At 36.9% G+C, this 17,567-nt stretch overlaps 1 protein-coding gene across 1 annotated transcript; it reads right to left on the reverse strand.

Moving 5' to 3' along the window:
• Positions 1-5,155: 5,155 nt before the first annotated feature.
• LOC139873182 (uncharacterized) lies at positions 5,156-8,845 on the reverse strand. Its single transcript, XM_071861116.1, has 5 exons — positions 8,049-8,845; positions 6,903-7,363; positions 6,020-6,198; positions 5,596-5,662; positions 5,156-5,509 (listed from the first exon to the last, which is right to left on the reverse strand). Exons 1-5 carry the CDS (start codon positions 8,743-8,745, stop codon positions 5,471-5,473), a joined length of 1,443 nt encoding a protein of 480 aa, XP_071717217.1. The 5' UTR covers positions 8,746-8,845; the 3' UTR covers positions 5,156-5,470.
• Between the last annotated feature and the right edge of the window lie 8,722 nt (positions 8,846-17,567).

Genomic DNA, 17,567 nt, shown 5'->3' on the forward strand with positions numbered 1-17,567 from the left:
GTCAATCTCAAGGATTGAGTAATATCAGGCTTAAATGCTGATTTTTAATCTTTTAGGAGATCATCCTTTCCGAGGGTCTGATTCATTAGTCTTATCAAGCTAATTTGCACGGCGCCCTCCCCATTTTACGAGACAGATCCTCTCATGGTTAGGATAAGTCTGACCACATGGCGACCCTGTTTGATGCTGAGGTCCGTGGATTTCCAGCTGATTTTAGAGAAAACTTTTCAAGATTTTTCGTAGACTCTACAACTGGTCTGGATGACAACTTCTTGACCTAAATCAAGAAGCGCATTTCTTTTTCTGAAGACTTTACTTCATTTTAATGATGGAATTGATTCATCATGTAGATCCATCTTTTCTTTCATCTTTATTACAATATTACGGGTAAAACATTTAATTTAGTCCAAAACAAAAGCACCTGCAATAACATTACAGAAACATGTGATAGACAATTTTTAATTGAATAACTTGGTACATTCTCCCTACACTTAGCTTTTTTATGCGTCTTTTTATTTCTAATAAATAAATTCAAGCGTTTTAGTTGTTTCTCAATTTATGTCATCTTTTTAGGGTAACAATAATTTCGGTATTATTACCTAGTTTTATCGTTCATAAATATGTATAAATATAATTTTGAGTTCATTTAGTTGAAATTTTTTCAAATTTACACCAAATTTGGAAATTAAACCAAGTGTAAACCCGAGAGAATTTATAACTCTTCCCCACACTTGAGATTTTGCAATGCCCTCATTTGCATGAAATCAGACTATAATTATAAATTCATGAGGGTGATTAGTGTAGAAAAGTGATTAAAAATACCCAGTTTGTAATTACTAAGCTCGTCGAATGATAGATGGCGCGCCTCATCGTTCATTCCTTTTGTTGTAATTTCACATATGTTTTGCATCTTATCGTCAAAATTAGTAGTTTTTGCTGAACTTAATGCCAGTCTTTGAAAGTGCGTTGTTTTACCCCGTTTTACATAAGATAAACTACAAACATATATATACATATATTATTATTATTATTATTATTTTTATTTTTTTTTGCATACTTTAGATCAATAAAATTAAAATAATGATAATAAAAATTTTTGCCCCGCCCTCGAGTAAAGCAATTTCGGTTCTATGACCTATTGTTTAACTCACGACGAATTTTAGAAATAATTTTTTTTAAACTTAATGAAATAAAGTAAATTTTGTTTTTAAATTCACACAAAACTTAAATTTTAAAAGTGTATTATTTTCATACAAAACCTACAAAACAAAAAATTCAGAATGGGAGGAGAAAACTAGTTATAAACATAGGGGAAGGTTATTGTGTTTAGTGTGTTAATCTACAATCACCAATTGATGACTAAGAACTAAAATTTAGTATCATTATTTTTTTTTTTTAAGGCAAAACAACCTTTATTATCATTATCATTATGAATAAATAATATTATTTATATTTATGATGAGAAGATACTATTTACGATGGCATTACTGTAAATACTACCAACTTCAATAATACTATTTGTGATGAGAGGATACTATTCACGATGGCATTATTGTAAATACTCCCAACTTCGGGGAATTTTGATTTAAAAAAAAATTGAACTTTTGTTTTCCTTTTTTAAAAACTCTTTTCCCAACTTTTTTTTTCTCTTATTCTTTAAACCTCCAATTAATTGATCACTGACCGATCAAAACTACCGACCATTAACAGATAGAATACACCCTACAACGAAGCACGAGTTTGTTTTACTCGTTATATAACAAACCACAAGTATTTACAAATATTTTTTTGTGTTATATAATATTAGATGAAAATTGGCTAATTGTGGTGAGAGTTTTCTATTGTTCATGATGACACTTTTGTAAATACCCCAACATTGGAGTAATTTGGTAATTTGCTTTTTTGTAAAAAAAAAAATTCCCATTATTTTTACAATTTTTTTTTTCACTTCCTTTTATTTACCTTCCTTTTTCATTCCTTTATTTTTGAAGCTTTAACTAACAGACTAAAACAACCTCGCAGCGAAGCGGGTTGTTTTTCCTCATTACATTTACATTTTACATACTACATTATTATAAATTAATAAATAGATAATTTATATAAAGTATAAGCTAAACTCGAGCTTGAGCACGTTTGCTAAACAATCTAAAGTATGTTCCGCTCATATTTGAGCGCGTTTAAACTACACTCAAATTGAATTTGTAATGAGTCAAACTCGAGTACCACGCAACAGTGTCAAATTCGGGATGAAAGACTAATGGGTTCCAAAAGAATTTTCAAAGCTTATATTTGAAGGGTATTTTAGTGGTTGTTTAACTCCGAACAATCATAAATTTTAAAAATATATGAGGTCGTATAGTTATATTTAGTGGTATCTTATATAATTTGAAGAGTACGCTTTATAAAAAATGTCTAAAATAGTGGGGTCATAGGACCTCACACCAGTTGCTTAAGAATCGCCCCTGCCGCGAGTAGTTAAAAATTTTCATTTAATGATAAATAGTTCTCTCTTGAAGGTTTGCGGACGAGTGTATTGTAGACAATGTTTGAAAATCGGAATGGGAGAGATGGCCGAAGGAAGAAACTGTATCGATTGTCTCGGACGAAAATTCAGCCAACGGTAAGATAATTTTCAACAATTTAGGAAAGAGTAACAATCTAATACGGAGTACTTTATCTAAAAATATAGTAGATCGTTTGATATCATATAAATTTTTTTTTTTTTTTTTTTTTTTTTTTTTTTTTTTGTAAAGTGTATGACATACACACTTGCTTTATGACTCTTGTAGTCTTGTGTATTTTGAAATTTAGGTACACCTAGAGTGGTAGTCGTGGACGATAAAAGATAGTATATGAATCGTACCAATGGATCCTCAATCCGGGCTTCTATGTTGGCGTTTCAAATAATCGAATGGGGATTGGTTAATAAAATTTGTGTTAGAATTTTCCCTGTATAGTTTGGCTTTACAAAAACGTGCAACTGTAGGCTAGTTTCACTTGTATATTTCGATTTCGGTCTGCCTATGTTGTTATATATCAGCTCGTTGTATTGTCGTTGTAATGTTTGTACATTTGTTGATATATATATATATATATATATATATATATATATATATATATATATATATATATATATATATATATATATATATATATATATATATATATATACACATATATAGTTTGCGTGCTTTTAAAAAAAAAAATTCGTGTGACGTCATATCTACATCCATATTCACTTAATTTTTGTCAAACATATGCATATTTATTTAATTTCGGTTCATATCTAATGAGTTACACGTGTTAAAGGATATCCATCCATTAGATATTTAAGAGAACTTTAAAATATTTTCTAATATATAGATAAAAGAAAATTTTATTAAAATAAAATAAAATGAGGAGACAAATAAAATCTAGCCAAAAAAACATGCAATTTTTGACGTCAATTGAACTTAATTTATTATGATTACCGGTAAGTATGATTTTATCAAATGTAAATGTATAATTTATATGTTTAATTGGTTACATACTCGTGTTTTTGTTGTAATATATCTTTGATTGCGAATTTACTATATGGTTGGAATTAAAATTAACTTTGTGTGAAGATGTGTGCATTGTTTTAAATCCCAAATAAAAATAAGACTATCAAATGATATATTAGTTACATATTAAATAAGTAAAATTATACATATACACATTCATATACAAGTATAACAGCTGAACATGTATGAACAGTACCGGGCTCATGTCTGCGATATAACAGCCGAACATGTATGAACAGTACCAGGCTCATGTCATGCCGACGTCAGCAAATTTATCCTTTTTTTTTTTTTTTTTTTAATTTTGTTTTTTGAATCTGAGTATTTGGCCCAACGTAGTGGGCCATTGGGCCACCATCTAGTTGTTATATATTTTACGATCTAAATAAGCTCAATAACAATATGTGTGTACGTAAACAAGTAATGTATAATTATATATCAATATTTGCATATTTTTATGTATTTATATATGATTGGCTCAGCAGTATTGAGGTAGCCGTTCTAACAAGAAGATCAAAGGTTCGAGTCCTGCTATGGACAGTTTGTATATGTTTTGTAGATTAATTTGTGATAGTGGTGTGTGTTAGTTTGCCTTTAAAAATGTATTTTTGGTGATAATGAATATATCTATAAATGTAAATTTTCATCCATATCTGATCCACTAATCATCGAGATTCATACCGGTATCTACTATTAATTCATTTAGCTCATCCATATACGTTATAAAGCAGATGGATCAGGTTAATATTCATCGGATCGGGTGACCATTGTCATCCCTAGTCACCACCACTTGAAAAGTTTATAAAAGTGATGACTATTATATATGTTTTTACACTTATAGAGATATATATAGATACATAATAGATAATAACAAAGCTTTGTCATAATATACTAGGAGGTTTATATTTATGAAAAAAATTCTCATATTTGATGAGTTTATTTAACTACGAAATTAATTAGGATAAACGTTTTAACATATAAGTATGGTGGTTTTATTTTAGAGGAGTGATTCATATGTCATTAACTATTATCCGTACTATATCAAATATGTTTTTATAATATAATATAATATAATATAATATAATATAATATAATATAATATTGTACAGTATAGTATAATAAATTAATAATACTTTAATGTATGTTTGATGATTTATGGATGAAAATTAGTCGTGTGATGATCATCATCCTTTATGTTATGATTGAATCTTTATTTTTTTAATATTTTTTTCTTTTGAATAAATCGCTATAAGCCTATAAATATACTTACTTAATTATAATTATAATTATAATTACAACTAAACTTTACCTAGCTAAAACAAAAACTAGTATGACCATCGTGTTATAGGCTCAAAGTTGTCATCACCTATGGTATAACCACCGTCCATTGAGGTTCCATTGGTGGATGACGGCGGAATGTTATGTTGGTTTGTTCTGGCCACTTACACAACATGGCCCCAACCAAAATTGTTATGTTTTGTTTGATTAGCTTTCTTTTTGTGGTTCGTCAATTGATCACAAAAAACGCAGATGAATATATAGTTTACTTGTCAAACATGCCCTTGTGTTTTACTAGATGTACAACTTTGGCACACATAAATTTGAGAATATTGCTGATAAGCCCTTACATTTTACTACATACAGTTTGGAGTCAAAAATTCCATACAGGCTGAGCCCAACCAAAAGTCAAGCTCATAGGACATTAGGACCACATGTTAACTAACCTGTACGAGCAACCCTTAGCCCAACTTTTTAAGAGTTAACAAATTGTTAGCCAAACCACTACATGTACAGATTTAATTTGAATTTGATATAATAATAATATATTAACAAAAAACCATTTCATTACCGCCACTCTTGTCAGATGAGATTTTGTCAGTCCACGAACACTGGTGTCACAAAAGATGTTCATACACGATTAAGGTTAGTCACTAGCGTGTAAGATTTCTCCACTTATCCTTCAAATCAACCTGAAATTGATTTTGGCAATCTGATGTCAAGATAAAGATTAATTACAGTGGAATATATATTTCGAGAAAGATATAGATTGCAATACCTCAGTTCTATCTTCAAAAATGTCGCGATACATACCTAAAATCAGTTTCCAATTTCCTTTACCATATCTACAAAAAAGCATAAAACTAATGAGATAATCACATCTACTTGTCTTGATACATTACATTCTACTTTTATATAAACAATAAAGGAGGCAATTTACCCCATATAAATGGGTTCATTTGGTTGCGTTTAATCTCAAATGGGTCGGATACATATACTTAGCCGAAAGAGAAATTTTTAAAACAGGTTAAGGGCATGGTTGTAAAAATCGGGATTAATCCGCTTTAAAAGCTGGCCAATTAATCTTGCCAAAATCGATCAATACCAGCCAAATGCCGATCAACGGGTCAAAATCGGTCAAATTCAGATTTAGTTGGTTACAATCAGTCAAACTTGGTCAGAGTCAAAGTTGGTCAACATACTTTTGCACGCCTGTCCGCAGAGTGTCCTCTTCTAAGATGGTCCATTTCCGTTTCTTTCTCTGCCTTGTGAGTTTTTCCATCTTGTAAATATTTAAAGGTGATACTGCTCTCGTTTTCGGAGTGGGCAAGTGAGGTATTGTAGGTGACCCATCCTCCGTAGACTCAATGGAGTCAGACCACTGGAAAAAAAAACATTAAATAGAATTATGGGTTAATATGCATACTTTTATAAGAAAAAAAAAAGATGTAATAGATTAGAACACAACAGCTACTAAAAAATATCGCGAAGAATTTTTTTTTTTTTTAAACTGCAAAAAAAGCATCAAATATTATACTTTATACTCATCGTATATAACGTTTTTGACATTTTCTATCTATATCAGAAGCAGGTGTGTACACGCATACATAAGTATATCATCATTTCAGAACATCCACAGCAGCATGAATCATCAAATTACATACCCGTTAAAGTACAGGTTTTATATAGTTTAGGTAGTTTGTCTACGGAGCTTTTAATAACAGACTAAAGAACACTATATAATCATTAGTTAAGTGATATACAATACCAACACCTACAACCTGATCTAAAAATAGCGACTCGATGAGTACTTAATCACATGCAGGGAACACATCATCAAGCATACCATCATCTTGTATTACAGATGTCGGTAATTAAATGCCTTTATATATATATATATATATATATATATATATATCTGAAGGTTCATATTATGATAGTGGACTGTAATAGATAATGCACCCTCAAACCACACGTTAAAACTAGTTTTGATCATTACAAAAACAGGTTTTGCATAAAACAGTAATTAGGAGAAAAATAAAAATAATCAATCACATGAGATGAACAAAAACAAGGGATCATTACCTCGAAAGTATGGGCGGTGTTATTTCGTTCCATTAAGCTAGGCTTACGCCTATTGTTTTGATCCCCACAAATGACATCATCTCCATTGTCTTCTAAAGCTTTACCTTTTCTATCATCTGAGGTTTTAGGAGCTTCAGTATCAGCCATAGCAGAATTACCAACAGCATGGTCATGAACAGTATTTTCTTCGTTTCTGCAACCTTTCAAAGACTCAGCAAGACGTATTGCATCTGGAAGAGGGTCCTTCACCACTTGATGCAGATTAAAAGAACTTATTTCAAGATCCTCTTGAACTTTATTTACTTCAGGAGAAGGAATGTAATTGTATCTGTTGTTGTTGTCAGATGTCTCAGTCGGATCAACAATTTTAGCTCCTCTATGGGTTTTGGGTCCTGATGGTCCCCTTGTACACCTTGGGACAATCTTCTTTTTTCTGGGTAGCACATGAGTGCTTGTTTCTCCTACATCATACCAAATATATTTATTGCACTAATCTTAAATGCAATGCATTTACATCGGGAAGAGGATACATTAGTTTTCAAACTGAAACCTAAAGCAGCATAGAATGAAAATAAAACATAAACTTCGATGATAAAAAGTGGCAAGTCAAACTGAAATAGAAACAAGAGGCCAAAATGTATATAATCATATTTGGTTTCCACTAGAGATAGCAAGAGGGGCACATCAGGTTGGTTAAGTAACGGGTCAAAATGGGTTCGTGTTGAAACAGGTAACTGCTAGCATGCGTCAAAACAGTAAGTGTCAGGTTGGTTGACCCAAAATCACTTTTCAATTCACAATTTTACAATCATAATTGAACTACTGCAATAACTATTGTCACAATTAAAATCTAAATCTTTAGATAAAAGGTAATGGAAGATCTAGCCTTAGCATATCAGCTGATTAACAAAACATAAATCATAAACTAACTAGTAATATGATACATTTACATATGCACTTCAATCAGCTCGGCAAGAATATAATCCTTCATATCACTATAACCACTAACATATTTCTTTTCACAAAGGTTTAGTAAACAGTTGTAACTGGCGAAAACTAGTCGATCGAGAAACAATAGACTAACAAAGTTAAACTATAAATAACTCATTTTGATGAAACAAAAAATACTAAATTGCAGCAAGTTACCATTACGCTTGCTATTAGCTGGTTCACCATCTTTATTATGATCACAAACTTCCACACCATCATCCAAACCCATAGCTTTACTCAATCCATCATCTTTCAAAATCGTCTCACACGCGATTTCAAGAAACGAAGGCCCCATCTTCTCCTTCGCCTCATTTACATACTCACGAACAACCTCGAACACATCCAGTTCTTTACACATTTCCAGAACATTCTTACGAACATTAACATCAAACTCATCAATCTCAAAATCATCCACCCATTTCAAAATCTCATCTTTAATCAAACCCGACTTATTAGACCGCAACATTTCGCGAATCCTACTACTCCAAATTCTCTTCAAATCACTAGCACACTCATCTTTCTTATCGCCACCGCTGTTTACGATACGTTCAACGCATTGTGCAGTACAATGCAGAGCTACAGCACAGTAAGCTGATTTCATTGAATCAGAGACTTGAGTGTTGCCTTCATTGATATCTAATTGTTCGATTTGTTCCAGAAGCTCAATTGTGGTTTGAGTGATATTTTGATTTTCAATATCGCGATTGATGCTTCGAAGGATTAATGATTTTTTGAGTTTTGGATTGTTGTTCGGAAGTGGAAGAACGCGAATTAGATCGTTTAGGGTTTTATCGTCGAGTGAATTTTGTCGAAGAAGAAATTCGAGTATCCATCCTGATTCGTCGATGTCCATTGAACGAGATTTTGCCTATACAGTTTTATGAATTTGAAATTAGGGTTTTACAAATTTTGGGGTTTTGAATTCACCAGGGCGAAGTGACTTAAAGGTGCTTTTTTTTTTTCCCTTCATTTTTACGAAGAGCAGAAATTAGAAATTAAATTAGGTGAAATGCTAAGATGTCACCTCAATTTTGTAAATAAAAAAAAAAAAAAAAAAAAAAGTAGTTGAATAATAAAAAAAAAGCATATTCCACTAGCTCGCTGGACGTAAGCAGAATGAGACCTTCTCGATAGTCTCTTTCATCACTATATTGAAAGTTTCTCCGCTCAATGTTTTGATAATGTCAGGATTGATATCAAGTATCAAGATATAGGGGAATCATTGCTAACAAGAATATATTAGACGACTAGTATAAAAGAGTATTCACTACTAACACCTCATGCACGGGTGTACGAGATGCGTGAATAGCAATGCTAGTCGTTAACATATCATCTTGTTTAGCAAAGAGAAGGAAGCAACCGTTCGGATGTCTTCGTTTTTCACTTCATCTTTCCTTCTCAACTTTCCTTTATCCCTACTCTTTCACCTTCTTCTCAATATTACAATATTTGGTGTTTATGTGTGTTTCACGGCCTTTTTAACGACCTCCAAAGTCTCATGTGACGAATATGGATTTGCTACATGAATGTCGTTGGTGTGTTTGTCGGTGTGAGTATTGGATCCTCCCTTTATTCGACGTTCGGGGCGTTCTTCCACCGCATCTTTTCGATTTTTCGAAGATGATTCCGGCTTTATTTTTTTTGGTGTCACCTTGTCCTTCTTTCATGCTCTGTTTTGAATAAGGATTTCATATGGGTATGGTGGTCGTTAGTCAGATGAACATACCACAATCGATTTCATTTTGGGTATTTCATTTCAATATGTTATTTTGGCTACGGTGTTTGATGTTAAATAGATCGCTTCAAATACACGGTTTTGTTTAGGTAGTGTTTGTCGGAGTCTCAGTGCTAGTTTGCTGCAAGGATGCTGTTTTCACGTTCTCATATGGTGCTCCACCATCTCGTGCGTTCTCAGTTATTCCTTGGTCGTGGTTTGTAAACCCGATCTTCGTGCACCGCGACCTAAATTTTCCCATTTCATGCTGAGATGGTAGTGGGGTGAATTATTTTACCACCAAACTGTTTATTATCTTTGTCTTCGGTTTCTTGTAGTCCATCTACCGGTCGTATTTGTCGGACATCCTCACACCATTAAGTGTAACTTCAGATGGTTGGGGTGTTTGTCGGACCTCTGTGTTTTTCTTGGTGACTGAGTTTGAGTCTCGTCACTGTGGTGTAACAACCCAAACCGTAACCGACCAAACACGACGAAATCTCAAACAAAAAAAAAATTTGTTGTTCCAGGCCATCGGCGCGCCGCGCCAAAAGGGCCGCGCGCCGCGCCAAACCCCTGCTGTTGCCGGAAAGTTTAAATGCGAAAAAGATGAACGTGTTCCCGGCATATTTAACCAAAACGCTTTTAACCATACATTCATATATGTAAAACTAGCACATAACTAAGGTATGAACAAGTTTTACAAGGTGGGGCCCACACGTGCCCAAAACGCCACTAAGTTTAAAAATACAATGTTTAATACAAATTAGAGTTTCGACCACAAAAAGTTTAATTGCCAAACGACACAACGAGCATGGTGTTTGGGGTTAAACTACCCAAGTCTCGGTCAAACTCCAAGCCATAACCCAAAAGTGCTTCCTAATCATCGAAGCGGGAAACTCAATCCAAGGTAATGCCCTTACCCTTATCCACACACGAACCTATAAAAAGGTAAACAACGAGAGGGTAAGCAAAGCTTAGTGAGCACAATAATTATACATACACATATATAATCTACTTACTCGCATCACTTACACAACATCATATTCGAGTTTAACAATTCATCAAGCATGCTACATTAATAAGCATATACCAATAATTTACAATCCCACAAGTAGCTAATAGTACAATAGCATACGATTCATAAATTAATACTTCCAATACATAATTCACATAACCTTGGTTAACCAATTCGAACACGGGAAGCGGTACTTACAAGACCGTTGGAGTTCATAACGTCCACTAGTGTTACTTACACACCGCGTAATCACTAGTCCCCGGGTGATGTCTTAAACACCGCGACTAACTCACCCTTACAACAATGTGGCGTCTTAAACACCGCGACGAATCCACACTTCATTCAATACAATGAGTGGTGTCTTAATCACCGCGACACTTCCACTCCCATGACATTGTGGTGTCTTAAACACCGCGACAATACCACAAGTCAATCATACCATGAGTAGTGTCTTAAACACCGCGACAATGCTACTCGTTACTTAGAATGTGGTGTCTTAAACACCGCGACAATACCACATTCGTGCAACACAAATAAATACATTATATACACATACGCATAATTATTCCACTCACCTTATGCCTTCGGTGATTATTAAACCAAGCTTGAATTCCAAGGTAACGTACCTATTTCACAAGCATAATTAATCAATCAACTTGGTCTAATCTCATAACACACACCATCCTAGGTCATCTTGACCCATTTTGACAACTAACCCTAAATTGGGTCGTTTTCACCAAAAACCCTAACACTTGGCACTCATGGCCTTCACGCACAATAGAACACTAGGTTTTAGCACAAAACACTAATATTGACCCATCTTGGTCCATTTTGACCCATTTGACTCGATAAAAGTCAACACACCCATTTTGGGTCATTTATGCCCAAATCACACCCATTTACACTTCCTCAAGGTGTTCTAACAACTTACTAGCCAATTAGGGTTTCATAACAACAATTTATACATTTAAAACCCTAGCTTACACATAATTGAGTCTACATGATCCAAATTACCCAAGAACACCCAATTTACTTAAAATGGGTCTTAATGTTCATCTTTAACACAAACCCTAACCCATACACAAAATCAAAACAAGAATTGAAAGTTAAGGCATACCACAACTATCAAGATGTAGCAATTGACGAGATGAACAACTTTAGAACTTGGACTTTAGCAAGAAACCTTCTTCTTCTTCTCCAAAATGGGATCTCTCTCTCTAGAACTCACTTCTCTCTCTAGAACTCACTTCTCTCTCTAGAATTGAATTAGGAAGATAAGGTTGGTGAAAAGGGGAGTAAATGAGCTCCCAAACAACTGAACCAAGCCTTAAAGTCGGCCTTGAAGTGAATTTCCCAAAATGCCCTTGATTTAAATTTAAATAAACAAGAGGGGCTGTCTGCACGATTTTGCGCGGCGCGCCATTAGGCCGCGCGGCGCGCAAATGGACAGAAACTGGTTCCTAGCTCCTTTTGAAATATAAAACCAATCCCACAACAAAGTTAACTTCTATACATTATTTACAATAATTACACGGGTCTTACAACTCTCCTCCACTTATTCGGATTGCGTCCTCGCGATCCAAGCCGCATGACAAGCGGGAAGATAAACCAACACAAACTCTTCGGGCTCCCATGTAAACTCGGAACCCTTATTCCGTCGCCATTGAACTTTGTAGGTCCTAACCTCCTTATGTCTCAATCGTTTGACCTTCTCATCAAGTATGGCAATCGGCTCTTCAATATACTCCAACTTATTGTTTAGTTCGATCTCATCTAAAGGCATCCATGAGGAATCATCTGCAAGGCACTTACGGAGGTGAGAAACATGAAACGTGTTATGGATCCCCGCAAGCTCTTCGGGCAATTCCAACCGATATGCAACTTTACCAACACGAGCCAAAACTTTAAACGGCCCAATAAACCGAGGACCTAACTTTCCCCGTTTTCGAAACCGAATAATACCCTTCCATGGCGAAACCTTAAGCATAACCATGTCGCCCTCTTGGAATTCGATCGTTCGTCTACGTTTATCGGCATACGACTTTTGCCTATCTTGAGCCTTCTTCAAATGCTCCCGAATAATATCAATCTTGTTATTCGTCTCTAAAACCAAATCGGTACTTCCGATTTCTCTTTGACCCACTTCTCCCCAACAAATGGGAGTTCGACACCTTCGACCATAAAGCATCTCGTACGGTGGCATCCCGATACTAGTATGAAAACTATTATTGTACGAAAATTCCACCAAAGGTAAATGCTCATCCCAACTACCACCGAAATCGATAATGCACGCCCGTAACATATCTTCCAAAGTTTGGTTCGTACGTTCGGTTTGACCGTCCGTTTGAGGATGATACGCTGTGCTCAACTTTAATTGTGTACCCATATCTTCGTGAAACTTTTCCCAAAATCGAGATGTAAAACGGGTATCTCGATCCGAAATAATAGATATAGGAACGCCATGTCGCGAGACCACTTCCTTGATAAACAACTTAGCCAAGGCCTCCGACGATATTGCTTCTTTAATAGGAAGAAACAAAGCGCTTTTCGTCAACCGGTCCACGATCACCCAAATCGAATCATATTGAGTTCTCGCCGTCTTAGGTAACTTAGTGATAAAATCCATGGTAATGTGCTCCCATTTCCACTTCGGGATTTCTAACGGTTGCAACTTACCATACGGCTTTTGATGCTCGGCTTTAACTTGCAAACAAGTAACACATCGTTCGACGTACTTTACAACATCGCGTTTCATGCCCGGCCACCAATAATCTTTCTTCAAGTCATGATACATTTTCGTCGCACCCGGATGAATGGAATATTTCGACTTATGTGCTTCATCGAGTAACACCCGTCGGTAATCACCCGCCTTAGGCACCCACACCCTTCCTTGAAACGACAATAAACCCCGCGGGCCCATTGTAATGAACTCCGATTGGCCCACAATTCGTTCCGCGTGCTTATCGTGAACATAAGCCTCTATTTGGTCTTCAACCATCTTTTCAAGAAAGTCATTAGTGATAATCAAACGTAACGATGCTACACGTATCGCCGGATGTTGAGTCTTCCGACTTAACGCATCCGCGACCACATTCGCCTTACCCGGATGGTAAAGTATCTCACAATCAAAATCCTTCACCACATCCATCCATCTACGTTGACGATAGTTCAAATCTCTTTGAGTAAAAAGATGTTTCAAATTTTTATGATCCGAATATATCGTACACTTGACACCATACAAGTAATGGCGCCAAATTTTCAACGCATGCACAACCGCCGCCATTTCAAGATCATGAGTCGGGTACCTCGTTTCGTGTTCCTTTAATTGCCGAGAGGCATAAGCAATGACTTTACCCCTCTGCATAAGAACGCACCCGAGCCCATTTAAGGAAGCATCACAATAAACCACCATGTCTTCGACGCCTTCCGGTAACACTAACACCGGAGCTTGACACAACTTCTCTCTCAATAATTGAAAAGCAGTTTCTTGCTCGTTTTCCCAATTGAACTTAGCACTCTTCCTCGTCAACTTTGTTAATGGAGAAGCAATCTTAGAAAAGTCTTGGATAAACCGACGATAATAACCGGCCAATCCGAGAAAACTTCGGATCTCCGTGGGCGTAGTCGGTCGTCCCCAACTCTTCACCGTCTCAATCTTCCCCGGATCCACTTGGATACCGCTTTCGTTCACAATGTGACCAAGGAATTGAACCTCCCTTAGCCAAAATTCACATTTAGAGAACTTTGCATACAACTTCTCTTTTCTTAGCGTCTTCAAAACTTCACGCAAGTGACGTTCATGTTCGTGCATACTTTTCGAGTAGACTAGTATGTCGTCAATGAACACAATAACCGACTTGTCCAACATAGGTTGGCACACCCGGTTCATAAGATCCATGAATGCCGCCGGTGCATTCGTAAGACCGAAGGGCATAACTACAAATTCATAATGCCCGTAACGCGTTCGGAAAGCCGTTTTCTCAATATCTTCCTCACGGACCCGCATTTGGTGATAGCCGGACCGTAGGTCGATCTTAGAGAAATACGTTGCGCCTTGAAGTTGATCAAACAAATCGTCGATCCTAGGTAGTGGATAACGATTCTTGATCGTCACTTTATTCAACTTACGGTAATCAATGCACATACGCATACTACCGTCTTTCTTCTTCACAAATAAGACCGGAGCGCCCCATGGCGAAGCACTCGGTCGGATAAAACCCTTCTCGAGCAACTCTTGAATTTGATTCAATAACTCTTGCATCTCCGTTGGTGCTAAACGATAAGGGGTTTTAGCAATGGGGGTAGCCCCCGGAACCAACTCGATGCGAAATTCGACTTGTCTTTCCGCCGGGACACCCGGTAACTCATCCGGAAAGACATCTTCAAACTCATTAACTACCGGAATTTCACGAATTGGTGGTGGCTCATTACGAGTGTCGACAACATGAGCAAGGAAAGCCATACCACCGGTAATAACGTGACGTCGTGCCCGAGCAAAAGTGCATATCGGCACCGATCTCCTTCGTTTATCACCATGAATAATCATCTCTCCCCCACTTGGGGTCTTTACACGAATAAACTTGTCGTGGCATGCAATATCGGCTCTATAACGATCGAGCCAATCCATACCAACGACAACATCAAAATCACCCAAAGTCATCGGAATAAGATCAATTTCGAAACTTTCGGCGCCAAACACAACATTGCAATTTTTACACACATCAACCACTAGCGCCGTCTTGCCATCCGCTATTTCAACTTCTACCAGACGACTCAACTTTACTAGCGGTTTATTTAACTTAGGCACAAATCTTGGAGATACGAAAGACAAATTAGCACCGCTATCAAAAAGTATCCGAGCCGGATTAGAGTTAACCATGAAAGTACCTGAAACGACTTCATTGGATTGTTTAGCTTCTTCATTAGACATCAAGTAGTTACGACCCCTAGCCGTACCCGCTGCCTTCTCTATCCGCTTAGCATTATCATTACGCAACTCGGGACACTCGGGTTTCTTGTGTCCCTCCTTCCCACAATTGTAGCAAGTGAATTTTGTAGTAGAAGATGGTTTGGTACAATCACGAGCCATATGCCCCCTTCGCCCACAATTATGACAAGTATAGGGGAAATCCCCCGAGGCACCTTTCTTCACACTCCCCACACTCTCGGTTGGGCCTTTCTTTGACTTCTTGCTTGAAAAATTTGAGTGACTCAAACCTTCATACTTTCTCTTCCTCAACACAATCGCTTCAAACCCTTTCGCCATATTAAACAACTCATCGAAGCTCTTCACCACGTTTACGCTAATCTTTTCTTGATAACTATCATTCAAGGTTCGATAGAAATCTTCTTTCAACATTTTATCATTCCCGACATACTCCGGGCAAAATTGCGTCTTGGACAAGAACACGGATTTGAGAGTGTTCAAGTCCATCGACCCTTGCCTCAAGGTACGTAGCTCGTCCTTAAGTCTTGTAAGATCGGCCGAAGTTCGGTACTCATCGAAGAACTCCGCTCTAAATTCCTCCCAAGTGAAGTCCATACATTGTTCTTCACCATAGAGTTGGATCTTAGCATCCCACCACAATTTCGCGTCACCCCTTAACATGCTACAACCATACCTAGTCTTCTTGTCGGGTGGACACTCACAAGTACGGAAGGCCCCCTCCATATCGGAGATGAATCGGGCACTCTTGAGTGGGTCCCGATCGCCCTCAAAAGTAGGAGGTTGAGCATCCTTAAAGTTCTTGAAGAAAAAGTCACGCCTTCCCCCATTTTCTTCTTGAAGAGCAATCTTAATTTGCTCCTTAACCAAAGTGACGACTTGTTCGTCAATCGTCTCGAGAAACATCTTCTTAACATCTTCGCGAAACTCCGCCTTTTGGCGTTGAAAGATGGCCTCAACCTTGGCCGTGAACTCGGGGTCCTCGCTCGTGCCCCCATTATCGGTGTCGTGTCCGTTTCTCATCTTCATTCTATAAAACGGAAAAGATTAAACAACGAAACTAAAGACATGACACATATATACATATACACCATACCACTCCATCTCGCTCGACAATCGTCGTACATCGCTTGTTTGACACGATTTGCACCGGTAGTAAGGGTAGCTAATCATTACTACGCGAGCACGTCGCGTTAACTCGCTAGTACAACGTTCATTTCGCTCGATGATTGCTATACAACACAAACAATAACGCATGATTAGTTCATATAAACCTATGCGCTAACCAAGACCCGGTCCGACCCAAAGTCCTACAAGTCCGCACAATGCACACACAAAAGTCTAAGTCTAGGCGCCTATCTCAAGTCACCTAAATCCCTTAGACCATGCTCTGATACCACTTGTAACAACCCAAACCGTAACCGACCAAACACGACGAAATCTCAAACAAAAAAAAAATTTGTTGTTCCAGGCCATCGGCGCGCCGCGCCAAAAGGGCCGCGCGCCGCGCCAAACCCCTGCTGTTGCCGGAAAGTTTAAATGCGAAAAAGATGAACGTGTTCCCGGCATATTTAACCAAAACGCTTTTAACCATACATTCATATATGTAAAACTAGCACATAACTAAGGTATGAACAAGTTTTACAAGGTGGGGCCCACACGTGCCCAAAACGCCACTAAGTTTAAAAATACAATGTTTAATACAAATTAGAGTTTCGATCACAAAAAGTTTAATTGCCAAACGACACAACGAGCATGGTGTTTGGGGTTAAACTACCCAAGTCTCGGTCAAACTCCAAGCCATAACCCAAAAGTGCTTCCTAATCATCGAAGCGGGAAACTCAATCCAAGGTAATGCCCTTACCCTTATCCACACACGAACCTATAAAAAGGTAAACAACGAGAGGGTAAGCAAAGCTTAGTGAGCACAATAATTATACATACACATATATAATCTACTTACTCGCATCACTTACACAACATCATATTCGAGTTTAA

Source organism: Rutidosis leptorrhynchoides, chromosome 10 (assembly GCF_046630445.1).
Source record: "Rutidosis leptorrhynchoides isolate AG116_Rl617_1_P2 chromosome 10, CSIRO_AGI_Rlap_v1, whole genome shotgun sequence".
NCBI classification, from domain to species: Eukaryota; Viridiplantae; Streptophyta; class Magnoliopsida; order Asterales; family Asteraceae; genus Rutidosis; species Rutidosis leptorrhynchoides.

Bases quoted from the DNA above. Each gene is read 5' to 3' on its own strand.
- LOC139873182 (XM_071861116.1), bottom strand. From the start codon at position 8,745: ATGGACATCGACGAATCAGGATGGATACTCGAATTTCTTCTTCGACAA. The intron at 7,364-8,048 runs GTAACTTGCTGC...GGTATGATGTAG, and splicing joins AGCTAATAGCAAGCGTAATG to GAGAAACAAGCACTCATGTG. The intron at 5,510-5,595 runs GTATTGCAATCT...AATCAATTTCAG, and splicing joins TTTTTGAAGATAGAACTGAG to GTTGATTTGAAGGATAAGTG.